Here is a 27,760-nt window from a genome sequence, read left to right as displayed (position 1 = left end):
CCTTGAAGACTTAAAGGGATTGATAGGGCATTACAAAGGCATTACTCGGACTTCCTCGTGCATCTGGAAAAAGATCTAAGAGTTAAACTTGAAGAAATCCTTAAGCAGGAAGAACTCTTACAGTTTCAAAGTGCTTGGCAAAAATGGATTAAGTATGGTGATAAAAATACCAACTATTTCCATAAGTGCACCACGTTCAAACAAAGAAGGTACATGATTAATACTCGTCTCCACCAACCAAAAAGAGCTTATGGAACATGCTGTCAATTACTACAAAGATTTATCCACCACAACAATAAATGATATTGAGAAGTATGATTTGAGGACTGTTTCCTAAACTCCATCCAACTATTTTACATAACTCAGGGAGAGATATGGATGACCAAGAAGTTAAAGATGTCATGTTCGATATGCGTCCACTAAAAGCCCCGGGGTCCGATGAAGTGCATGCTCGCTTCTATCAACGAAACTGGAATTTGATGGGAAGATATGTATGCAATCTTGTGAAGACATGGTGGAAAATACCAATAGAACCCTTATCGTCCTTATCCCCAAAACGGATAGCCCCACTTTAATCTCCCAATTCAGAACAATTAGCTTGTGTCAGGTTACCTATAAAATCATCACAAAGGTGATTGTTAACCGCATTAAATCACTTCTTTAGGATCTTATTTGTCAGAACCAGACTAGCTTTATTCCGGGTCGCTCCATCATAAGCAACATCATATTGGTTCAAAAGACGATCAACTCTATGAGACAAAAAATAGGTAGAAAAGGTTTATTGATGGTTAAGATCAACTTTGAAAAGACGTATAACCATCTTGAGTGGAAGTTCATTAGAGATATGCTTGAAGACATTAGCTTTCCACCTCGAATTACAAATGTTATCATGAAATGCATTAGTACAACTTCAGCGCAGATTATTTGGAATGGTGCCTTCTTCGAACTGTTGAAACCAACTAGGGGAATTCGCTAATGGGACCCTTTTTTCCCTTACATTTTCGTCCTCTATATGGAGAGGCTAGCCCATGCAATCAATGAAGAAATAACAAAGGGAAGTTGGAAACCAATTAAATTAGCATCAAATGGTCCGAGTTTGTCTCTTCTTTTTTTTTTTCTGACGATTTCATTTTGGTTGCAGAAACTGAGGAGAAGCAAGCATATGTCATCAACAGAGTGCTGCACGATTTTCGCGAACACTCGAGGCACAATGTAAGCATACCGAAAACAAATATTTTCTACTCCAAGAACGTAACGAAAGAAGATCGAATAATGATCAACGACAAAATGTGCTTCAAGAAAGTGAGTAACCTCGGCAGATATCTTGGCGTTCCTATTATACATGAGAGGATTTCCAAAACAACTTATCAAAGAATCATGCAAAAGAATCCAAGATACTTTGACGGGTTGGAGAGCTAGAAACCTTTCCTAGCTGGAAGAATTACCCTCACTAAGGAGGTAATCTGCACTAGTTCCTATTATACCATACACAATACAAAATTTTCAAACTGCTGGTGCGATAAAATTAATACAACATTCAACGCAAGTGCACATGTCGTAAATCAAGTAATAAAGTGAAAGCTAGAAAGTTTCGAGTGTCGAACCCACAAGGAGCATTATGCTAAAAGAGTTATGAAAATATATTTAAGTTGAAAGAATTAGAAACAAGCAAGTAGTTAAAGGTAAAATTCAAATTTAGAAATATCAGGCAATGCTACAGCCAGGGTATCAAATGGCATTCCGAAAACACTATAGCGGCCGTTATATTACGGTCACGCCACCGTCCGAAACCGCTTTTCATGGTTTTTGCGGTGGGTCACCGATTCACACCAATTTCGATCAATTGCGTCCGCTATATAACGGGAAATGGATGATTGCACCGATAACGGGGCGCAACGACCGTTATTCACCGTGATTTCAAAACAAAAACAAAAATAAGCATTCTCTCTGCAATCAAGCATTCAACCAACCGTATACAAAAACAAAAATCAAAATGAATGGAATATAGACAAAACTATTTAGTAAACAGTAGAATCAAATACCTATTACCCACACATCTTACCAAAAATCAATCGGGAAGGGGAAGAGCCGAAAAAACAAAACCCAAGCAATAGGAAGTCTTCTGTCCGTCGAGCTTTGCCGCCGGTGAATGAGTAAATCAAGCTTCTCGCTTACATTTAAGAAGGTAAATTGTAAAAGTTTTTTTTCCCCACTTAGCTTAGGAAGATTGAAGATGCAATCTTCACTCGGGGATTTGGGGTTTCGAATATATAATCTTCCATTCAGTGAAGGTTGAAGAAGAGTGAAAGGGGTGGGGGTGAAACGAAGAAGATTGAACTGGGGAATGGGGATGGGAAGAAAGAAACGAAGAACTAAAGTGAACCAGTGAAGAAGATAAGTTGAGAGAAATGGGAACAAGGGTCGGTCAATTACTTATATTAAAAGAAAATAGGTAAAATTATTTCATGCACCAATGAAGATAATTTGTTTTACAAGCTAGGTTCTAAAGAATCTAAACTTCTAATATTTTCATATATTTTATTTAAGATTTATGAGTTAGCATTTTAGAATTTAATTCTTAATTCTTTTTTATTCTTTAATTTATTCTTAATTTAGATAGTAAAGTTTAATTTTCATTTAATTTAGTCCTAATTTAGTAATTAAAATTTCAAATATTTAAATTTACACTTTTATTTTAATTCTATTTGATTTAATCATTTTAAAAATCGTTAAAAATTATTCCTTATAATTATAATTATTTTTATTATATTTTAAGATAAGTTATTCAAAATTTTAAAAAAATCACGACCGCGACACCCATAGTGAACTCGATGGCATCTGTTATGTTCGCAATCGCGATAAATGCGACGTGACCGAAAACGTGACCGCGAACGCTATTTAAAACCCTGGCTGCAGCATTGGTGAGAGCAATAGGTCAAGGATTGAATGGATTATGAAGATATTTTGTAGTTTCTATTACGAGTATGTCATGAACTAAATGTTTATGCATCTAGCAATGATTAATATTATCTAATAGACATAAATCAACTCTCATTGAATCAATCAATTAAACTATTAATAGTAGGGTTGTAAAATCGGGTAATCGTTCAGGTTTCAGTCGGATCCTGACAGGTTGGGTAAAATCGGATACAGGTCAAGTCAGGTAAATTTGACACCAGATTCAGATCGGGTTCAGGTCAGGTCAAATCAGTTCGGGTTATTTTCAGGTTGATTTGACACCAAATCCAGATCAGGTTCAGGTCAGGTCATTTTCAGTTCGGATCGTTGCCAGTTCAAGTCAAAACAATTCAGGTCCAAAGCAGTTAAAAAGAAGGTTAATTCAGCTTCGGATAAACTTCAGGCGGATCTCGTTCAGATCGGGTCACATCATTGGCAGATAAAATTCAGGTCGGATCACTATCAGATACGAAATTAGTTCAAATCGGGTTAATTTTTATTTTTGGATTAATTATTTTCGTCTTTAACGAACATTGAATTGTAATTTGTAATTGTATATGATTTAGAGTAAATTACTAAGAATATAAATAATCATGGTTCAATTTTTATGAAAAATACAAATTTAAGAATTAAATTGAACAAATATGAAATTACAAATAAAAATTTAAATAAATTAAACAACACACATTGATGAGAGATCAAATCGAAATAATTTTAAATATTGAGGTTGAAATTAATACAAAAAAGTACTAAATTATACCCATTTAAAAAGTTATGAGCCAATTAAAAAAATAGAATTAGGTAATAAGTATGGATCATTTTCATATGCAAATAAAATTTGGAGGACTCAATTGAACAAATATGAAATTAAAAATAAAAATTTAAATAAATTAAACAACACACATTGATGAGGGATCAAATCGAAATAATTTTAAATTGTGATGTTGAAATTAATACAAAAAAGTACTAAATTATACACATTTAAAAAGATATGGGCCAATTTTAAAATAGAAATAAGTAATAAGTAATAAGTATGGGTCAATTTCAGGTGCAAATAAAATTTGGAGGACTAAATTGAACAAATATGAAATTATAAATAAAAATTTAAATATATTAAACAACACAAAAGGGATCAAATAGAAATAAATTTTAAATTTTGAGGTTGAAATTAATATAAAAATGTACTAAATTATACTCATTTTAAAAGTTATGGGCCAATTAATAAATAGAAATAAGTAATAAGTTGAGAAAAAAAATTAAAACAACTAATATATATATAATATAAACTATATAGTTTATATATAAAGTATATGTATTATATATATAAACTATATAGTTTATATATATATTATGTATAAAGTATAAACTATATATACCATGTATAAACTATAATACTATATAGTTTATATATGAACTATTGAACTATATAGAAACTACATAGTTTATATATAAATTATATATGAATTATATATAAACTATACAATTTATATTTATATATTATGTATAATTATAAATAATATATATTGTACAAATTATATAGTTTATTAATATAAATTATATAGTTTATATATATATATATAGTATATATGGTTTAGGGTTTAGGGTTTATATTTATATTTATGTAAACTGCATACTATAATTTATATGTATATACTATATTTTATACTATTTATATAAACTATAGTTTATATTTATATACTATATATATGAACTATAGTTTACATATGAACTATATATATAAATATATATATACTAAGGTTGATATTTATATATGAACTATAGTTTACATATAAACTATAGTTGATATTTACATATGAACTATAGTTTACACATGAACTATATATATAAACTATATAGTTTACATATAAACTATATAGTTTACATATGAACTATATACACTATTTATATAGTATACACTATATATATAAACTATAGTTAATATTTATATACTACATACTATAGTTTATATTTATATACTATATATTATATATATAAACTATATATACTATATAGTATAATTTACATATGAACTATATATAAAAATCCTAAACTCTAAACCATAAACCTAAACCCTAAACTATACATTATATAGTTTATTAGTATATATAATCTATATGATATATATAGACTATATGGTATATATAAACTATACATTATATATAATTCATTAGTATATATAAACTATATACTATATAGTTCAATAGTATATATAAACTATATATTATATAGTTCATTAGTATATATAAACTATATAGTATATATAAACTATATAGTATATATAAACTATATATTAATTTATTAATATAAACATACATATTAATTGAAAGAATTGAAAAATATATAATGATCAAATTGAACAAATTTTAAATATGAAGCTTTAATTAATAAATTGTAACATTAAATTTGGATTAAATTGAAAAAAAGTTGAAATATGAAGCTTAAATTAATATATTAAATCATTAAATTTAGACTAAATTGAATAAATTTAAAACTAAGAGACAACACTATAATATCAAATGAAATTAAAAAACACACGGGTTTTCTCCCTCTCTTAAGCCACAAGGCTACGCCAACTGTGGCGCCAAAATCAACTCATTTCCCGCCAAATAATGTTATTTCTTTCACTTGAGTCTCAGAAAAATTCCCCCTCGCTTTTTGCCGCTCTTTTTCTCTTAGCCATGGCTTCCGATTCTTCTCCTGCTAATTTCAACAACGGTTACTCTCTCTTCTACTCTTCAAAATCTTGATTATTTTATATATTTGGAGTGTAATTTTTTGGGTTGTTATTATTTTTAAATCTAGATAATTGTTTTTGGTGATTTTTTCGATATATCACCGTCCACCATTTTTTTTCTCGATCAGGCACCGTTCAGACTATATTTCTTGATCTAACAACGTTTGCAGAAAGGTGCGCCCCCTGTAGCACGCTTAACGCTGATTTGGCGCCACGTGAGGTAAGGCGCGCCTTATGCTGACATGGGATACACGTGTGTATAACGCGGCCCCTGGGGCGCGCCTTAGGCCACGTAGGGTATAGCGCGGGGCAGGGGCAGCGCCTTACCTGAGAATCTGCCACGCGTCAGTAAGGCGCGCCCCTTGCTGCACGCCTTAGGTATAATTACCCACCTACCCCGACGTTTCACACCCCCATCCCTCCCTATAAATACCCTCATCCCCAATCACTTTTATCACACCAAATTCTCTCAATTTCTCTCAACTTCTCTCAAATACTCTTATAATCTCTGTCTAAGGTATATTTTATTATATTTTTAATATTTTGTATTTAATTTATTTAAGTATTTAATTTATTTAATATTTTACTTAATTATTTTTTTTGCAGATATAAAATGAAGGCGATCTACTTCGCTTGGATGAAAATCATATATTTCGACACTTTGCTGATACGGTAACATTTTAACGTTTTCATTTAATTAAAATTATTAGTAATAATTTGTTGATTTATTTAACGCATGATTATTAGATTAAAAATTAATTTTTGTAATTATTTAATTTTAGGAGAAGGACCGTGTATTAGATCCTTTTATTAGGAACCTTATGTTAGTGATATCTAGCTGTGTCTTGCCGTATTTAGTAGAGGCTGAATTCGGTTACATAGGTAGATATCAGGGTCACTGCAAGATAGAACCAGACCTTATTTCTGCCTTAGTAGAGCGGTGGAGGCCGGAGACCCACACATTCCATCTTCCGTGCGGAGAGTGCACGATTACACTTGAGGATGTTTCTATGCACCTAGGGCTTCCGGTGGATGGAGATGTGATATCGGGGATCGCGCAGGGTTCCTGGACTGCTTTGTGTCGGGATAATCTAGGACGTGTCCCATAAAGTTTTAACGGTGGTCGGATACCGTTAAATTGGTTAGATGCCAATTTTCGGGAGTTGAGCGAGGACGCGTCAGATGATGAAGTTAAAATATATGCACGGACATGCATACTGCAGCTGATAGGAGGGTTGTTGATGTCCAAAAAATCACACAACCAAGTTCACTGTATGTGGTTGCAACATCTTGTCGACTTTCATGTGGCCGGATCACTCAGTTGGGGGCAGTTTTGGCTTTCTTGTACAGGGAGATGTGTCGAGCCACTGACTACAGGCGTAATGCTATCAGCGAATGTCTCCTGCTACTGTAGTCTTGGGCATGGTATCGATTACCCTTTTTATGTCCCGTTGTGAAGAATCCATTCGTATTTCCACTACTCTTGAGGTAATTATAAAACTGATTTCGTATATTAATCATTTTATACTTTTTTCCTTGAATATGTGGTCTACTGACAGGAAAAATCATCAGAAGCTACCTGATGATTTAGAAAAATTAGGGTGCTAATCGATCAGAAGGTTGGCACACATGTATGAATTGTAATGTTTAAAAATCGATTTTAGATTATAGTTATATAATTAGATTATTATTTTGATAAAAATTATATATATTTGTTTTAGTTTGAATGGGTGCCATATTCTAATGATGATGTGAGGACGATGATCCCACCTGAGTTGAGGGGCCCATCAGATGTTTGGATGGAGATGGTCCCTTTGATCTGTTATGCGACCTTCGAGTGGCACTCCACTGATCGTGTGCTCTGGCAATTTGGTTGTTTTCAACCAATTCTGGAAGCACCTCGCAATATAGACGAGTTGAATAGCACATATAGACGCGGCAAGATCGATACAGATTGGCTGGTGAGGCATCATGAGTGGGTCGTGTTGTGGGAGGATCGACATCGGTGCCTTCCCCGTAGATAGCCCATTTATGTTGATGACTTGACGGTTGGTGATGATTATTATGAGTGGTTCAACAGAAATGAGAATCCATTTATGTTTCCCGAGGATGTACGAGGGCGGACTTTTCCACGACGTCGACAGAGACGTTCATCGACACAGTACCATCGTCCCCCGACTCGTGGACGGAGAGCAGGTGCTTCCGGTTCATCCTCAGCTGCACCAGCAGGACCTTCACAGCAGTCACCATCTGTAGTGACTTATATACTGCAACCATATATGATACCGTTACCACCTTTCCATTACCAGATGCTGCCCGCCTTCACATGGTTTTATGACCCCGCCGCCTCCACCTTCACAGAGTTTTATGACCCCTCCTGGAGGCTATTATGGGTCTATATTTGCATATCTGACTTGGGGTTCATATGCTGAATATTTGGCGGGTTCATCCTCATCACCCATGGCCGCAGCACAGATACCTCCTGTACAGTTTTCACACTCAACGATGTCTGGGTTTTATGAGTTTTCCCAGTTTTCGCAGGCCGGTGGGATAGTCAGTCATACATCTCTAGGGTCCTTATTCTATGGAGGTGCTTCATCATCATCAGCTCCTCATCAACAAAATTTAGCTACTCAAGACGACGACGACGACGATGATGATGGTGATGATGATGACAGCGAGGAGTCACAACCAGTGATACGAAGAAATCCTCCTCGAGACTGACAGCCACCGCCCTGTGGAACACATTCGCGTCGCAGGCATCAATAGATTTTGTTTTTTTATTATATTTGTATTTAGTACTTTTTATTGTAGTTGTTTATTGGACTTTTTTATTGTAATTTTTTTATTTATCATTTAATACTTACTTTAATTCGTTAATATGGTTGGATTTATTTTAATTTATTTTTTTAAATTTGTTGGACTTTTTGTTAATTTATTTTGCTTAATTTTGTTTATTACCATTTAATATTAGTTATTGTAATTTGATTATCATTTACCATTTAATACTTATTGTATCGTTAATATCAGTTATTCGTTAATATAACGCCAACGTCCAATCTCGTATAATTGTATCATTTTTAATCTTCACCAGCGGTTATCGAATAACATTAACTTGAAGTAAATGCAAATTAAAGTACAATAATTATTAATTGATAAACAACTACATCATTTCCTCATCAATTGTTACTTGATGACAACAGAAGTGGACATGTTTTTCTAGTGTGTCATGGGTTTCTACAATGCCCACATCTTATTTCTTATCTAGATCTTTCTTGAATATCCATATCGCAATGAATTCGATTGGATTTTGGACGACCACGCTCCCTCAATAAACTCGGATTTGGTACAATCGAAAGCCAATCTTGAACTCTATCAGGGTCTTTGTCATTACCTATAGGGTGAACTCAAATTCGTATACCTTAAAAACTTCAGATAGTATGTATACATGATCCACAAAATGGTTATAGTCTTGATGTATATGCGAGCAAGCTGCTATCACATGAGAGCATGGATACTTCAGAGTTTGAAAAAATCCACAGTCACACGTTCAGTCCCGTAGATTTACTCTTAAAGCTTCAATCCCTTGAAGATGTCGTAGCAGCTCTGTGACACGAAACATTTCATGCCTTCTAGAGAAGTCAGATACAGACATTCCATTTGATGCATCAATTTTTTTTTGTAATCTGCAACTAATCTAGGGTGATAGACATGACCGCCTTGCATCCAGGTTTGAGCTTGTCCCCCGAGCTTCGCAAAAATCGCCCCCAAATGAAAAATATATAGTTTTTACCAAAGCCTCTACAGGTAAGTGACATGCACCCTTTAAGGTTGAATTGATTGCTTCTGCCAAGTTGGTCGTCATGTGTCTATATCGATATCCACCATCATATGCGTTCGTCCATATTTCTTTATCGATGAGGCTGATGTAATCGTATCCTTCCTCGTTCTTCGCCCGTAAATCTTGACGCATTGATTCAAACGTTCGAGGAAGAAGTTCATAACCTGATCAAAAAATGTATAACTTACTAACCAGATCAAAAGGATCGAAAGAAAAAAAACTACATCAGTTTCACTTACCCATGCGCACAAGTAATTGACGCTCGTCATTCTTCTTGTATCTTCCATGGTAGTTCGTAGCAATGTGTCGGAGATAATACCTATGTTGGAAAAAGGGTGGTTGCCACATTGGACCCAAAGACTCCATTGTTGCTTTGATCCCAGCTCCGCGATCTGAAATGACACATATTTTTTCCCTCGTGATAACATGTGCACGTAAATTTCGGAGGAAAAAAACCCAAGAATCTGTATCTTCTCCTTCTTCAAGAGAAAAAACAACTGGAAGAATGTTGCGATTGCCATCTTGGAAAACTGCCAATAATAAAACATGCTTGTATTTTCCATACAAGAAAGTCCCGTCGATCTGGACCATAGGTTTGCAGTATTTGACAGTATTAACGCACTGTGGGTAAGTCCAAAAAAATCCGGTAGAATTGGCATCGATCGCGAAGAACTCGATCATTATGGTATGCATAGGAGGTTTCGAAGTCCACAATTATCCCAGGATTCAACCTACGTACTAGTCTAAACCAGCCTGGAAGTTCGTTGTAAGATGCATCCCATTCGCCATGAAGTTTGACAATGGCATTTTGTTTTACCAACCAAGCTTTTTTATAGGAGACAATGTACCCATACTGCGATTGTATAGCTGAAATCAACACAGCAACAGCTATATGAGAGTTTGCTTTTACCATGAGCATGATGGCTTGACATATCACTTCCGAGTCCAAGTTGGGATGATCTTGGTTGGCCCCTCCATAACAACATGTGTGAGGACCTTTGTATATTGTTAGTTCTCATTTGTTGTTTTTCCTCTTCCTCTTCGATACGCGAACCATCCAATTGCATCCGTTTTCGCATCGGGCACAGTAGCATACATATTTTTCTGTCGTGGAGCGGTCGACTCTCGATTGAACAGAATTACGGATATTGTAATTTTTTATAGAAATCATCGCTTCTTCTTTGCTTGAAAACTCCATGCCTAAATATAACTTATAATTATTTATTGATGAGTAATATCCATAGTCACCGAGATGAGGCATATCTGCAAATGCTGGCGTATACATTACACCATAATCAGCTTCATACATGTGTGATGGAGGGTCAGTTTGTGCCACATTTGTTGGAACTTCATCCATATCATCATCATCATCGGAGTTGAATTGCGGTGATTCTGGGTGAATGAATAGTCTAGTCTCAGCACCATCCGCACTAGGCTCACGAAGTGGTTCTTCTAGTGGAGATGATGGTTCCTCCATGCTCTCTACATTTAGGTCGAAGAACCTACTACTTGCACGCCTTCCCCTTGAACTGGAAGGCATATCGACATTCAGATCGAAAATGCTCGCAGTTGAATGCCCCCTAGAGCTTGAAGCCATCGTGTCAAATGGAAACTGAACAGACTGTTGCGTCGATGGCATCTCCATATTAAGGTCAAAGGGATTTGCAGATGAATGTTTTCCCCTTGAACTGGATGCGATGCTGCCATACGGATTGTTTGTCGACCCACCTCGGTACATATCATAAGGAGTTGCGGATGAATGTCTCCTCATTATGACATTAAAATCATTACATATTACTGTCGTCGGGCTGTCAACTTGATCAACTTGTTCAGCCAGCCCATAGTGGGAGCTTAATGATTAACCCCGAACATGACGCACTTGAACAAACTTTGCATACATCTCAATATCGCCATATGAATAATTACTTTGAGAATCAATCATCATTGTTCGATAGTTCGAACGCTGGATAAGTTAATGGCAACAATGATGTTGGAAATCTGTACTGCAACAACGACATTCTTCTACTACTTCCAACATGAATCTTTCTCGAAATCTTCGTTATCAGCTCCTCAAGAGTTATGTTTCTCTTCAATGATATTTTAACACGCTCATTTGATACGAAACAACGTCGGCTTCATCTTCTCGAATTTCACCATCATAATAAACAATAGCTGAAAGTCGCGCCATTCATTGAGTTTAAAAGTGCGGCAATATTATATCTATAAAAAAAACAACTGAAACAAAGCTAATTAAATAAATAATATATGAACGAAAATATAACACAATAAAATTTTTACACATAAACATAAATAATTTAAATAATATAATTTTATATTATTACATGTACCGCAAAACTATTTCGATGTATGCTACCGCTTTCTAATTTTACAAACACAGAAATTAATTCACAACAATTAGTATAATACTTTTTCAAATAATCATAATAAACAATAAGTATAATAAAAAAAATTATCACAAAAATACCTAATAATGAAAAATCGCACGAACTTTTGAATCAAATATGAACGGTAAGGCGCGGCCCCTGGTCCGCGCCTGACATAATTATATTAACGGTAAGGCGCGGCCCCTGCCCCGCGCTATATCCTACGTGGCCTAAGGCGCACCCCAGGGTCCGCGCCTAATAAAGGAGATGTGAGGAGTTACCGTGGGGAAATGGTATTTATAACTGGGAAGAGCTACAAGACGCGGTACCTGCACCGCGCCTTACATAATTATATTAGATAAAGCTAAGACGCAGCCCCTGGTCCGCTCCTAACATAATTATATTAACGGTAAGGCGCGACCCCTGTCCCGCGCTATACCTTACGTGGCCTAAGGCGCACCCTAGGGGCCGCGCTATACACACGTGTATCTCATGTCAGCATAAGGCGCGCTTCATGGGACGCCTTACCCTACATGGCGCCAAATCAACGTTAAACGCGCTGCAGGGGCGCGCCAATTCGACAACTACCCCAACTCCATCCCGGACTATTAACTTCTACTATTTGAGATTTGTTTAAAAGACTCATCGAGCCTAGCATTGATATTCTCTACAAGACTGCAATAGAGATATTGGAATTAGCCGTGTTGATATTTGCCGTCATATCAAACCCTAATTAAATCAAAACTGGAGTTTTCTTTTCCCTTCCCCTTCAAGTCTAACAAATTGATCGACCCAACAAAAGAAGTATTATCTTTTCGGTGGCTCATCAACAAATGAAGACGATAAGTCGTCATTTTTTCGGCGACTCTGAAAAAACCACCTTCTCCGCATCGATCATTGAGGTATTATTATTTTTAATTCACAAAACACACTGAAAGGGGGAAAAGGGTAAAAACTTTAAGGATTTGGGTGTAATTTTCATTTCCATGATGCTCAGAACATGAAAGAAGACTATGGCTTATTCGTTTGGCCTTGTAGCATCGTATTGGCCGAGTATGTTTGGCAACAGAGATCTCGCTTTTCTGGGAACGATGTAGTCGAGGTATTTCTCACAAATAAATTTAAAATGTAGCTTAACTGTCTCTCAAATTTTGCTATTTGTTTCTTTTGCAGCTTGGAGCGGGAACTTGCTTACCTGGATTGATGCAGTGTCTTTTAGTTGAAATTTGATGATTTTATCCAAAATTAATTACTTTGGTGGAAATTATTGTTTTGATTATATCTTTTTATCGGCCTAATTTTGTTTTTGCTTAAACTGATTTTTACGACTGCAACTGATACTTTTGTATGTACTGTGTACATGTTCTGTTTGATATGAATACAGGTGTTGGAAAACATGAGAACAGTCTGTGAACTAAACAAATTGAAGTGTGAAGTGAGTTTCTTCGATAAAAATGATTTTATGTTGATTGCTTGGATACACTGTTACTTAATCAGCCTTGCGAATCGATTTTCATGGATTTAAGTTTTGTTTCTAGGTATTAGGACTAACATGGGGAAGTTGGGATGAATCCATATTTAGTTTACTCCCGAAAATTATTCTTGGGGCTGATGTTCTTTATGATGCACGAGGTAAAACCGATATATGATATGCTAGTTATTTTGCCTTTTCTTTCGGGAATCAATTAATCGATGCTGAAACGAAACAATAACTGCCTTGTGTCGATTAGCCTTTGATGACCTCTTTGCTACTGTGACATTTCTGTTTCAAAATAATCCAGGCTCGGTTTTCATAACAACTTATCATAATAGAAGGTACTCTTTTTCCTATTCTGTCTCGTTTGTATTCTGATATATTTTGGTCCAGAGTGTCTAGTATTCAATACTGAAATTATGATGGGGACTGTTATCTTGTTCTCCAAAATCGAGTTCTTTAGTTGTTTGTACTTTATACTGACTAATAATGTGCAGCGGTCATCATCTTATTGAGTTCCTAATGGTCAAATGGGGACTCAAATGTGTGAAACTTGTAGACGGTTTTTCGTTATTGCCATCCGATAAGGCAGCTAGGCTTAGTGGAAACATTCAGTTGGCTGAAATTGTGTTGAGCCATGAGCAGATTGAGGTAATTGACAACATTAGATTAGAATGCATAATTTTTTTGCATAGTCAATTCTTATGTTCATTCTTACTCGATTGCTGCAGGAAACTTCTTCCTCTGGTGCTAGATGATCATGTTTAATTCATTCTTATATTAACCGACTTTAATTCATTCTTATATTAACCGACTTATACTGCTCTTCGTATCAGAACTGAGCTATGCCTTTAAAGACAAGCTCAAGTCGAATAATATAATAACACTTCGTTGTTGCAGACAATGGCCGGAAACTATTTCCATTTTATGTTTATGATTAGTTAGAAAATGGCTTGTCAAATGTTGCTCTTAGTTTCACTCCGAGTATTCTATCATTGAGGCATATGTATGTCCTGTCTGTCGAGTCGAGCTGATGTTGAACCTAGAGATACACGGCTAATTCCAATATCTCCATTGTAGTCTTGTAGAGAATACCTCAACTTATCGCTTGCTTCTACTTGATATTTGTAAGAGTTTGGTAAAGTCGAAAATGTTTGGCACTGTTAGCCATCGAATTCCCTTTGGCTTTACCACTGATTGTATGCTTTCTTAATGCAGGATGTTTGCTGAATCGATGCAACGATGCTTGCTGAATTGGTACATTGATGCTTGTCGGTTGATGTTGTCTATTACTCACTGATGCCATGTAAATTATTGTTGTTGGTCCGACTTAAATCAATTTTAGAACCTTATAATTTCTTATCTAAATAGTTACTCATGTTTAATTATGTTGGTGGCATTTTAGCTTTTAAAGCTAGAAAGTTGCCCATAATTAAACATGTTGGCAGTATTTAGGTATATGCTCGATGATGATATTTCTGGTAGTATAGTTAGGCTTTTTAGCCTTGTAAACATTAGCTATAAGATCTGAGAGTATTTATTTCAACATACATTTATTTTGTTTAGTTGATTTTATTGTAATTTTAGTATTTTCAAGTGTAATAAAATTACCTTCATTTATAAATATTTATTTAGTATTTGTAATGTTATTCAAATTTTTAATATTTAATAAATCTATTTCAATTAATATATTTTGATTTTAAAATATCAAGTTAAGTTTACTTAAATTATTATTCAATTTTTACATTAAATGTAAATTAGATTTATGAATATTTTAACTTAGTTAATATAATTTAATAAAATCAAGTTTAATAAGATAATATTTAAATTTAATTTAGTGATTTTAAATAAGATTTATTATATAAGAAATATAAAGAAATTTATGAATTGGAATTAACATAAAAATCAAATTTATAATATACAAATTATAATTAATATAAAACTAAATTTCAAAAAAGTAATCATATTAATTTGATTATCATAATAATTTATGATAAAATTTCAAAAAGTAATCATATTAATTTAATTATCATAATAATTTAATTATCATAAGTTTATTATAAATTTAAAATAACATAATTATATTAATTCTAACTTCACTTATAAGTCTGGATAATATCATATCACTTTAACAACATATCGGATCATTTACAGGTTGAGTCAATTACAGGTCAGGTTCATAACAGGTCAGGTAATACCAGTTATTTACCAGGTCAATCTTGGGTTCGGGTTCATATTAGTCGGATGCAGTTCAAATTCGAGTATCATATTTTCGGTTCAATTCGGGTTCAAGTCGGATGCAGGTCCGGTTCATATCCACAATTTCCAGGTTCAACTCGGGTTCAGGTCAACACCAGTTCCGACTTAAGTCGGTTTCGGATCGTCACAGTGCATGTCAAAAACAGTTTTAACTCGAGTCGATTTCAGTCAGTTTTACAGGCCGTGTCAGTTTTTTACACCCCTAATTAATAGTGCTAGATATTGGGCAGCATATATCTCACATGAAATTTGTTTTTCAGCAAACCAACGCTGAACAAAAGTAGTACATCTATTATTGATTTTCATCTCTAAATATCATCAATAAACATTCATGAAGATAATTGTATTTCTACAATTACCTTTAAAAGTGTAGCAGCATATAACACAAAGTCAAAACATAAAACATAATTGAAAGTATTCCACAACAAAGTTCATAGTCTGGTACCAAAAGTCTTTCCAGTCCCGCGGAAGTATCACAGAGACCATTCGGTCCATCTCATCTGTGTATAAATTAATGAAAACTATGCTTAATAAACCCACAGGCCCTACCTATATTAATTTCGTAGCACTTTCCATTTTTATCAAAAACTTAAAAAAAAGCCTTGATTTTCATTAAAAAAAATGATCAGTTTCTTTCTTTTTCAACCCTTCTCTATTGACAAAAACGTAACTTAAATCCAGATCGAGATGATGGATTAGAAAAGGTTGTTCTTTGATATCCCGTATGTCCCGCATAAACCTTTCAACCGATAAGCATGTGAACAAGCCAAAAAAAGAAGTATCCATAATGTAATTAAAGACTCGAACGATGGCTTCAGAGACCGGAAAATTTTTCTTATGACTATAACAAACCGTTGCCAATACTGATCTTAGCCTCTGCAGGTAATTAATTTCTTGGATCGCTACTACTCGTATTGTTTTATTCACTTCTCCAGCTCGAAATGCTGGTCCACAGAAATTAAATAACAGTCAAGTCTACTTGCTACTTCCCTATATCTAACAAAGAGTAAGAGTAGAAAATGAATCTTCTTTACCATCGATGCTAGTCGACAAAGCTCCCAGGTTGCTGTAGCGCTCTCCGGTGAGGGACTTAAGCTATCATGGCTGATCGAAAGTGGTGGTGAAAAATAATTGGAGGTAGAAAATATGATACCAAAGGATGCAAAGAGCTCTCCAATTTATAGGCTAAGGATTTTGTCCTTTAACCAATGAATTTTTTCCACATTTCAGGTATTTTTGACCATTTGAAAATTGTCCCTTCCAACTGTCCATTTCAGAAGGTTCCCTTAACCGCCTGATTAGTCATCGATTGTTACAGCCTCTGCACAACATTATCTGCAGCTTCAAGCAATGCTACAACATCAACGTATCGTTTTTCAACAATGAAACCAAAACCAACCCAAAGCACCTCAGTTAATTCTTATGATGCAAATAATGTGAAAATTATATACAAATTATCCTAATATGCTCTTAATGATGCTAAAGACCAAACTTAAACCAGGTAAAAGGATCCTAAACTCTTTTGGAGAGTTATCAACTGCATTTGCAATGGTATTGAGAGACATGTCAGAAACTTCATTTGGTGGAGATTCCGTGAAGAAGGAGGTATCCACCTTGTAAAATGGACGCAATTATGCAAAAACACAAAAAAAAATGGAGGCCTTGGCTTTAAGTGAAAATGAGACAGAATAATGCTTTTTTTTTTATGAAGTTAGGCTTCAAAGTGGTTGCAACTATGTAAGATATGTGTTTAAATCCTACGTAGTAAATCTAAAGTCATTGAGGTGCTCCCTGAATCCATACAAAGATGTCAACGCTCTCGTATATGGGAAAGCTTAAGCAAACTATGGCCAACATGAAAGAGTAATATCACATTGAACCTTGGAAATGGTAGGCAAATTAAATTTTAGAGCGATGATTGGATTCCAGAACTGGATCCCTTAGTAATCACTGCACTATGTCGAATAGTATTGGCATGACCAACATTAAAGTTAGAGATATGATCGAAGTCAACTGGAATATTTTGGGGCAATTAATTGATTACAAAGCACAATACCACCTTATGGCTATCCTCCCACCAATCAGAGAAGACATGAGAGACACATTCGGATGAAAAAGAATGAAGAACATGCTATTCACGGTGCGAAGGACCTACCAAGCAATAATCGGTAACTCATCTGATCAAAACTAGGAGATATAGGGATTCTCAACATGCACCAAACTTTGCCGAGAATAAAAGTATTCCTATGGATTGTATGCAATGTGAGACTTCTCACCAACGCTGAACGAACTAGAAGTCATATGACCACTGATAGTAGCTGCTTAAAGTTCAGGGACCCAGTGGAAGACATCAACCACATATTTCGTGGATGTCTCTTAACCATTATCATTTGGAAAACAACTGATCAAAACTAACAAGTTAGAGGAGTTCCTGAGTAACAATGTGCAACTATGGTTTAAAGATACCCTGAGCAACAAGTATAAAGTCGAAAGTGAAGAAAATGATTGGCCTACTCTCTTCAGTATGCTGCTTTGGACCTTGTGGGAGAGGAGGAACAAAAGAATATTCGACCCAGAGTTTATAGAACATGAGACCATCCTAGAGAGAGTTAACAGAGTAGTAAATAAAATAAATAATTGCAAAAACCCTACGAAGTGCAAAGAGAATCAGAATCTACAGAATAATGTGGAGAAATGGCGGCCACCAGAGGTACCCTAGGTTAAAGTGAACACGGACGGAGCAAGGAATAAGACCACGGGAAAGCAACGTATGGAAGAGTTATAAGAAATCATATGGGGCAATGACCAAGGGGTTTTTCCAAAAAGATAGGGTGTTGCTCAGGGAGTCTATGAAGGTCTCCAGTTAGGATGGAAGTTAGGTACGATGATGGTTCTAATAGAAGTTGATAGCAGCGTTGCTAGGAACTTTATACATAATAAAACCAGTACAAGGAAGAAGGTAATCATGGAACACATTGATGAATACATGGATCGGGATTGGATTGTGGAGATCAGAAACATAAAGAGGTACAACAATTTTGTAGCGGATGAACTTGTGAAATATGCTGGGTCACTTCCTCAGTTAATGCATGAGCTATTAGAACCACCTGAAGAGGTGAGATCAATCGTGTGTAAGGAAGAAGTAACCTAGACACAATTTGCCTTTACCTTGTAAAAAAAAAAAAGTAAGATTAGACTATACTTGAAAATTTTTAAATTTTTTATTTGGTTTGAATTGTAATTTTATAAATTTATCTTAAAAGTTTTTAAATAAAATTTGAGTGATAAATAAAATATATGTAACTTGAAATTTTTAATAATTAATAAATTAATTTTTAAATTTTAAGTTGAATTATTTAACTCTATGCATGATATATACATATCACATGTCTACATATAAATTTGGCTCGATTATATATAAATTTGGCTCGATTATATATAAATTTGACTCAATTTAATCGAGTATTCACCCCTAATTCTCCTCATCTAAATTTTTGTTTGGCTCTCCTCTCATAAGTTATTTTATATCCATCAATTTAGAGAAAAACATATGAAGTTAAAAATCAGCTGGCAAAACTCATCACCGCTGGCACTTCACCGGCCTACAACACCATATAATCATCATGGAAATACTACTAGTGCCTGTAAAATAACGATTTCGTCGCCCTCTGAGTTACTCGCTATACCCGTAATAGCACCCAATAACGCCCGCGACCACAATTATAATAAATTCGAAATGACCGAAGACACGACCACGATCACAATTTGAAATCCTAGTGCTGGCAACTCGCTCCAACTTTTTGTGGTGGCGGCGCGTTTCCCTCTTCCCCTCACCGTCACCGACCACCGCTCACTCTTTCACCTCTAAATTTTCTTACATCACTCGAAACTCAAAAAAATGAAGCCACTTTTCTCCCCGTTCGCTTCTTGGAATCCTCTCGATGTTAAAAGATCTAACCTTTTTTTATTAGCAGAGTCTCTTCTTCCTCAGTTTCTTCACTTAGTTTCACTGCCTCTAATGATTATGCTTACAAGGCAAAGCTCGCTCAGGTACTCTCTCAATCTCCTTATATTAATTTTAGATTTACTTTTTCTTAACTGATTCAAGAATTTTATTTGGGTTTCACTTATTTGGTGCTGAAGTTTCAACTTCATCGACTAGGGTGTCTATGGTTTAGCTTGGTTGCTCTTTTTTCTGATTCTGGATAATTAAAAAATATTGGAAAAAGAAGAGAAATGAAACCAGTTAGTTGCATTGTTCTTGTAATCAGTAGCATCAGAACCGAGAAAACAGCTACAAATATCACAAGTAAGATAATGTTGCTGGTTAATTTTGGATTGTGTAGTGGGTTTTGGTCTTAATGTACTGTAAATAGAGGGTTTTATTTTTGGCTTCATTCTGTTTGCTTTAAGAATGAGTTAAGGATTTTGAATGGAAATTGTGCAGGTTGCAAAGAGGTTAGAGATGACGAGGATGTACTTTAAGTGATTGGGGAATTTAGGGTTTTGGGGACAACTAGTTCGCACAGTGGTGTCAACTGTGATCATTGTATTAAATTGCGGTGGCGGATTTTGTTGCAAATGCGGTTGCAGTGTTGCGGTTGCGGATGTTGCAAACGTTACGTAACGTGTTGTTGTTATCGCGGGTATGATTTCTTCCTTAAAAATCAGAATACATCTAAAATATTATATTTATACATTTTATAGTTATCTTTTAATATACTAATATTAATATACTCTTTTAATATTTTATTTTGAAAATAAAAATTTAATTTCATAGATAAAAATTTATTAAGAACAAATATAAACCATAGAAGTGCTATCATACTGAATAATGAGTAATAACAATTATAATGAATAATATATAAACAATATCACTAAAATCATATCAAATTTTTATATTGTATTATAAAAATGTTCATTTTACATAACTTAGAAAGAAAAAATATATAATTACAAATATAAATATTTTATATCTTACAGTTCATCACCAAAATGAACGGTGTGGCAGATCTAAAACATTTACATCTTCGTCATTGTCTTGGTTTTGATTCATTCATATTCCATGTGAAGAAGACATCACATTATGTGCATCATAAGATGCATCATTGGTAGAAAACATATTGTATGATAAAATTTTATAGTAAATAGTAAATAGATAAAATACATATACTATTATAGTATTATAAAGTGAATTCCTCTCTTATACAAAATTTATATAATAATAAATAAACATATAATTATGATATTTAATGTTAATATAAAAATTTAATTTAAAATTAATCAATTCTATTTTAGATATGAGAAAAAATCAATTTAAATTTAAATTAATTTAATTTTAAAATAACGTTAATAAATAATTTAATTAATTCAATTTTAAGTAACTAATTTTAAATATAATTATTACGATATTATTAATGGTATATATTTATAATCCAGTTTTAAGAATTAAATTAGAATAATTCATCTATATAATTTTATATTTCAAATAATTTAAAGTTTGTTGCGGCGTTGCGGCGCAATTATAGCATGTTGCGGTGTTACGTAATGGTTTTTGACCTCAACAATCGTGATGCGGTTCCCTTATTGCATTGCACCAATATTGTGTCATTGTAACCTTAAAAAATGTTACGATGCGGCCGTAATTTAGTACTATGACTGATACTTTCGTTTTCAGTTGTGGTTACTGGGAAGATTGCATCACCTGTTACTTTTTACGCCACTGCCAGTTGAATTATAGCTGCATTCATATCGGTTTTTTTGGTCATTTGGCTATATTTGACTTTCTAAGAAACTCAAGTGGACTGTTAATGAACCTTCAAAGGTATTGTGAAAAACTTGTGATAACAGTTTAAAGCACCTGATTTATTTATTTATAATGATACTCCAAAGTGCAGTTCTCTCGCATGACAGATAAAAATTATGTTATCTATAGATACTTTAAGTTCATCAACTTATTTGAAAGAAAATCTTGACATTTCTTATATTGTTGGGAAGTTCTTTTTCCTATTTTCTGTCACCTAATTTGATTCCTTGAATTTGAATTGTAGACTTAATGATCCATATGAGCTTGATCTATGTTAAGTCACCTATTATGTATAGGATTTTCATTTTTGTTAATTTGGAGGATTAGTTTATGGTTATGTCCCCAAATTCAGGGTCTACTTGATCTTTGATTAATGCTTGTTGCTGTTATTCTTTGCATGCAAGCAACACTAGGTTTACTAGTTGCGAAAGCTCTTACTTCCTCCACACCTCCTTATTACCAAGGAATCGCTTCTGGCTCTGGTCCAGTTTTTGCCTTGGATGTATTCTTGGTGTAGGTAATTAATCAAATTTCAGTGTGTAACACCTTAAACCCAATTTGTCAACACTAGGCTTAAAATGTCACATTCAGCCAAAAGTGACTCAAAATCCATAAAATAAAAATTTTGTTAACTTAAAATTTCTTAAAAAAAACATATTTCACATAAAAATACCAAACATATGACAACTGATATATTTTGTATACAAAATATGGAGCTCCGACTCTTTCACGATCCACAAAATATATATAACAGTTCAAAATATAACCAGACATCAGACTAAATACATATATACAACCACAAGTACACATGGAATGCACATTCCCCTTATAGAACTTAAAATTGTACTCTGGTAGTCGAGATAATGGAATTCCTCAGTGACGTTGCTCTCTGGATCTACTATCAGCTATCAGGTCCTAAAATTGGTAAACAACTAAAGTATGAGATACAAGAGCCCAATAATGTATGATTATTCAAAGAAACTCATATAACCATAATTTTAGAATGTAAGTGGAATATGTTACACAAACATTATTCAAAACTTATAATCGTGCTTAGCATACAATATTCTCGAGCTTTCGTTAACCTTATTAAACTTACTAGTCATCCCTCATTTATCTTCTTTCTTGATTATATAACAGGTCTTTTACCAAGGAATACCTTTGATTCTTGCTTGTAATTAGGTTTGTATCTAGTACAATAGATCACCACTTTCATATTTAGGTGTGTATTCCGTACGATACATCGCCTTTCTTGTAATTGGGTGCGTATCCCGTACAATACATCACCACTTTCATATTTAGGTGTGTACACGTACGATACATAACCTTGCTTGTAATTGGATGTGTATCCCATACAATACATCACCACTTTCATATTTAGGTGTGTAGCCATACGATACATCACATTGCTTGTAATTTAAAAAACTGGTTTGCAACCTAAAATCTGGCTTTCAACTTTAAAATCTGGCTTACAACCTAAAATCTGGTTTGCAACCTAAAATATGGATTCCAACCTTAAAATATGGCTTACAACCTAAACTCTGGTTTGCAACCTAAAATTCAGGTTCCAACCTAAAAATTCAAGTTCCAATCTAATTTCAATATTAAGCTCATAAAAGACTTACACCGATGAAACTTAGCATATATAATTCTCATTTACATCATCAGAATTTGTCATCTCCATATCCAAAACCCCAAAAACATAGCACTAATTGCATACAACATGCTTTCAACTCACTAATTTAAATATTATGGTTCACATGGGTGCTCAAAGAATAGAAACACATTACCTTAACTTTGTTCATTAAAAATAAAGCTCATTACTTCATTCTTCAAGCTTTCTCATTCCCTTTAGTTTGAGAAGTTTCTCTTTCTTTCCTCACTAAAATTGAATCATCAATTAATACACATATAAGAAGACTAAATAATAATAAACAAGAATTAAGCACTTTCACTGTAACATCCCAAAATCAGGATTAGTGACTAAAATGAAAGTTTTTGAAATTTGATGACTAATTTAGGAAAAATTGAAAAGTTCAGGGATTTAAAGTGAAATATTCTGGTATTAGATTAAATAACAATGAAGGAAAGAATTAAGGGTAATGTGGTCTTTTCATTTAAAGGATATTTATCTCTTTATTAAGAGATAAGCATGTGGGGTGAAGGAGTTATCTGGAAGCTTATTTTCTTATCTCCTTCTTCTTCTTCCCGTTAGTCTCATTTTAAAAGGTAAGTTGAATTGCAGCTGTTGATTTCTTGAATTTCTAAGTTGGTTTTGATTCTTTGGGTGTTATATAAGCTTTCCTTAAGCTTATATAAGCTTAAAACATCAAGAAGAGAGAATTAGAAAGGGAATTGTAATAAGGGTGTAGAAATGAATTATTTGTAAGAAGAGGTTTTTGAAGTTCTATTGATAATTTGACTTGTCAGAAGAAGGATTAAAAAGTTTAAAGTATTAGAAATCAATTTAGAACACATTGAAAGTTTAGTAAAATTCTTAAATTCAAGAGTTATAGTGAGTTATTAAGGATGATGAAGTGTTATATTGTTTAATGATGGTTTAATCGTCTATAGTTTAGTTTAAGGTATAGAGAGAATTAAATAAATAGAGTTTGGGGTAAAGTGTTTGAAATTTTTGGGTTTATGAAATAGATTTTGGGTTAGTAGTATCGGTACTGGTTGAGTGAGTACCGATACTACAAGACAATTTATGGGAAAATTATGCTCAGGGTATCGATACTGCATGAACAGTATCGATACCATAAGGAAAAAGAGTAATAAATCTTCATGAGGTATCGATACTGAAGGAAGAGTATAGATACCAGGGGTATCGATACAATAGGGAGGTATCAGTACCATTCTTGCAGGAAAATTACATAATAGAAATTGGGTATCAATACCATGGAAGGGTATCGATACTACAAGCCTAGAAGTATAGGTACTGTGCTGGTAGTACCGATACTATTTAAGTTGGAAAGTGTTATTTAGTGTTTTATTTAGTTTACTTTGGTATGAATCTTATCGAGTAATTCAAATTCTGATATTCATTGGATTGTATATTTATGTAGATATCGATCGAAAGCAAAGTTCGGATAGGCCATCAAAGTAAGATTCGAAAGAGAAACAATAGATTGGTATTGTTCAGTGAGACCAAGGTGACTACATGATATTGAGCGTAAGTTATGTTAGGGAATTCAGACTTGCGATAAAGTCTAATTTCGATATTAGTTTACATGAGTATATGAATATAAGCATGTAGTGATATGATGCTTAGATGTACCTGAGTCCATGCATATGTTAGAGGTAAGTGCATTTCTATATGCGATATGTGTGATAAATCATGTGACCATGAGCTATGTGTAATAATAAGTTATATGATCATAAGAGATAAGATACATGGCAAAAGATATGTGAAAGTGATATATGTGATAGTGGGATATGAGACTCCACAAGAATATTATATGATATATGTGATAAGAAGCTATGAGCTTATATGACTATGTGATATGAATTAGTATATGTGACAAATATAATGATAATGCCTATGTTATGTGAATTGAGAGCTAGGGGTATAGTTGGCATGCCAAGAGTTGAGGGTTCTACATGGTCCTTCGGGATATATATGTAATCATTTGGAACATATAGGCGGTACTTCAGTACACCTATTTGGTCCATTGGAATATGTATGTGGTCCATAAGGAGTGGTCTTTCGGGACATATATGTGTTATATGTGGTCCTTCGGGACATTCCACGTGGTCCTTCAAGACAATTTCATATGGCCCTAGTGGGAATTTATATGAATTGTGGTGACAACATATGTGCACAACCTCAATGTACTCACATATCTTTAGTTCTCAGAAGTATACATGGGCTAATAAAGAAAGATAAAAACAAGTGCATTGTGTATGAGATATATGCTTTGTAATGTGAAAAGTATTACAAGAGTTATATGATGTTGTATGCATTCTTAGTTTTAAGAGTATATGATTATATGAATTAATGATAAGAATGTTAATAATGATATGTGTACATATAAGTCTTGTGTTGTATGAAATGTACATGAATTTGTTAAGTAGTTATAGTTCGATTATTTGTTACATATCTCACTAAGTCTATGACTTAGCGTGTGAGTGTTTCACACATAGGATCCGAGAAGTTACAAAGTGAAGATAGATAGCGGGGACAACATAGTGTCATCGAAGATCATATCAGAATAAATTTATCATTATGTTAATTATTGTATTATATAACGTTGGCACGTATTTAAAGAATTAAAGTGTAGAAGCTCTGAACAGTTTTTGTAAACTTTTTGAATTTATTTATGTAAATTACTTCGTATGTTTAAATTAAATCTGAATTTTCCTTTATTTTATATAAAAAATGATTTGAAAGGTTAATGTGACATTTCAAACTCGTATTCAGGTCGGATATGGGTTGGGGGTGTTACATTCACTCTTTTAAAGCTCCTACACTCTTTCTCTTTTTCATCTAAACCCATCAAATCCTAGATAGGTACTACTCCCAAAACATGGAGATGTACTACTTATAATAAAGCTTAAGCCACAAGGGGATCGAACATTATATTCATAATGTTTATCTATGGCTATGTGGTTCCAAATAAGAGAAATATGAGAATATGGAAAATAAAACAGAAAAAGAAGAATAAAGATGATGGAGATGGTTATGATGATGGTTTTCTATCCCTTCCCCCTCTTATTTAAAAAAAAAAACCTATGGTTACCCCATTTACCAGAACCAAACTCTAGATTTTTCTTTACTAGAGGTTAAATAACAAAATGAATCTTTCTCTCTTTGTTCTACTTTCACTTTCATCCTTCGGGCCTATCATTTGGGCCTTAAATCCATTTATATTATACTCAATATCACTTAACACTTCACCTTTTAATTTAATCAATTTACACATTGGTTCGAGTCCACCCCAAGTATCAAATTAAGGTTCTTCGAGCCATTACAATTATCCTCCACTAATAAAATTTCGTCCTTGAAATTTATCTGAGTTAAATAAATGTGGATACCGAAGTTGCATTGCTTCTTTAGTTTCCCAAGTAGCATCTTCAACACTATGATTTCTCCATTCACCAACGAAATACACTTATTTCGTAACTCTTTGACTTCCTGAGGTTGCTCTTCATAGCTCAAATTCAAGTTCACTTTGATATGCTCCAATGGTATGACATGGGAGGGGTCAGATCGATATCTCATTAATATGGATACATGGAAAATATTTTGAATTCGCTATAACTCGAGTGGCAACACCAAACGGTATGCCACTAGTCTGACTTTCTCTATGATCTCATAAGATCCGATAAATGAAGGGCTTAATTTACTCTTACGATTGAACCTCAATATCTTTTTCTACGGAGACACTTTCAAAAACACCTTATCCCCCACTTCAAATTATATATCCTTCCAACTCATATCTGCATATGATTTTATCTATCGAATATTGCTTTTATCCTATCTTGAATTATCTGAACTTTCTCTTCAGTTTATTGAATCAAGTCTGGTATGACTAATTTCTTTTCGCTCAACTCAGTCCAACACAATGGAGTTTGACACTTTCTCCCATACAATGCTTCATGAGAAGTCATTTGGATGCTAGCTTGGTAATTATTATTGTAAGCAAATTCAACCAACGGTATATTTTCTTCCCAGCTACCCTCAATATCAATTATACAACTTCTAAGCATATCTTTCAATGTTTGAATAATACATTCTGATTGTTCGTCGGTCTAAGGGTGGAACGCCATACTAAAATATAACCGAGTACCCCAAGACTTCGTTTAGTTCCTTCCAAAACCTTGAAGTAAATTACAAATCTCAAGAATGATATTAAGTTAATTTATCCAAGGAAAAATCCACTCATATTGGGAGAAAGTGAGCAAATTTTGTTAGTTGATCCACTATAAACCAAATTGCATCATACTTCTGTCGCGTAATTGGTAATCCTGTTACAAAATCCATAGTGACCTTATCTCATTTCCGTTGTGGAATGTTGTGGAAGGCCAGAATGTACTTGATGTTTAGCCTTAACTTGTTGACAAGTTAGGCACTTAGCCACAAATTCGGATACTTCACTCTTTATAACAGTCCACCAATAGTATTGCTTAAGCTCTTGGTACATCTTATTACTCTATGGATGGATGGATGACAAACGAACTATTATATAAATATGATACATTATGATACAAGGAATATACGACTCAAATTCTAAGAGAAAATATCGCCTTGATTCATGCATCATGTTTTGAATTGAAGTGTTCATGGACAATATGAACCAAG

General features: G+C 33.9%; 1 protein-coding gene and 1 pseudogene across 1 annotated transcript; both read left to right on the top strand.

Annotated features, from left to right (window-relative positions):
* The first annotated feature begins 12,598 nt into the window (after positions 1-12,598).
* Positions 12,599-14,866, top strand: LOC120151591 (methyltransferase-like protein 23). Its single transcript, XM_039163992.1, has 8 exons — positions 12,599-12,819; positions 12,915-13,019; positions 13,091-13,174; positions 13,302-13,352; positions 13,456-13,549; positions 13,648-13,732; positions 13,889-14,042; positions 14,123-14,866. Exons 4-8 carry the CDS (start codon positions 13,314-13,316, stop codon positions 14,147-14,149), a joined length of 399 nt encoding a protein of 132 aa, XP_039019923.1. The 5' UTR covers positions 12,599-12,819; positions 12,915-13,019; positions 13,091-13,174; positions 13,302-13,313; the 3' UTR covers positions 14,150-14,866.
* A 2,260-nt stretch (positions 14,867-17,126) lies between these two features.
* Positions 17,127-21,973, top strand: LOC120151617 (annotated as a pseudogene).
* Positions 21,974-27,760: the final 5,787 nt, after the last annotated feature.

The sequence above is a fragment of the Hibiscus syriacus genome, unplaced genomic scaffold (assembly GCF_006381635.1).
Source record: "Hibiscus syriacus cultivar Baekdansim isolate YM2019G1 unplaced genomic scaffold, ASM638163v2 tig00111061_pilon, whole genome shotgun sequence".
Classification (NCBI taxonomy): Eukaryota; Viridiplantae; Streptophyta; class Magnoliopsida; order Malvales; family Malvaceae; genus Hibiscus; species Hibiscus syriacus.
The sequence above is the reverse complement of the archived record's forward strand: the minus strand, read 5'-3'. Positions and strand labels throughout refer to the sequence as shown.

Coding starts and splice junctions, on each gene's coding strand:
- LOC120151591 (XM_039163992.1), top strand. CDS start 13,314: ATGAGAACAGTCTGTGAACTAAACAAATTGAAGTGTGAA. Junction 13,733..13,888: donor ACAACTTATCATAATAGAAG/GTACTCTTTTTC, acceptor AATAATGTGCAG/CGGTCATCATCTTATTGAGT. Junction 14,043..14,122: donor TGAGCCATGAGCAGATTGAG/GTAATTGACAAC, acceptor CGATTGCTGCAG/GAAACTTCTTCCTCTGGTGC.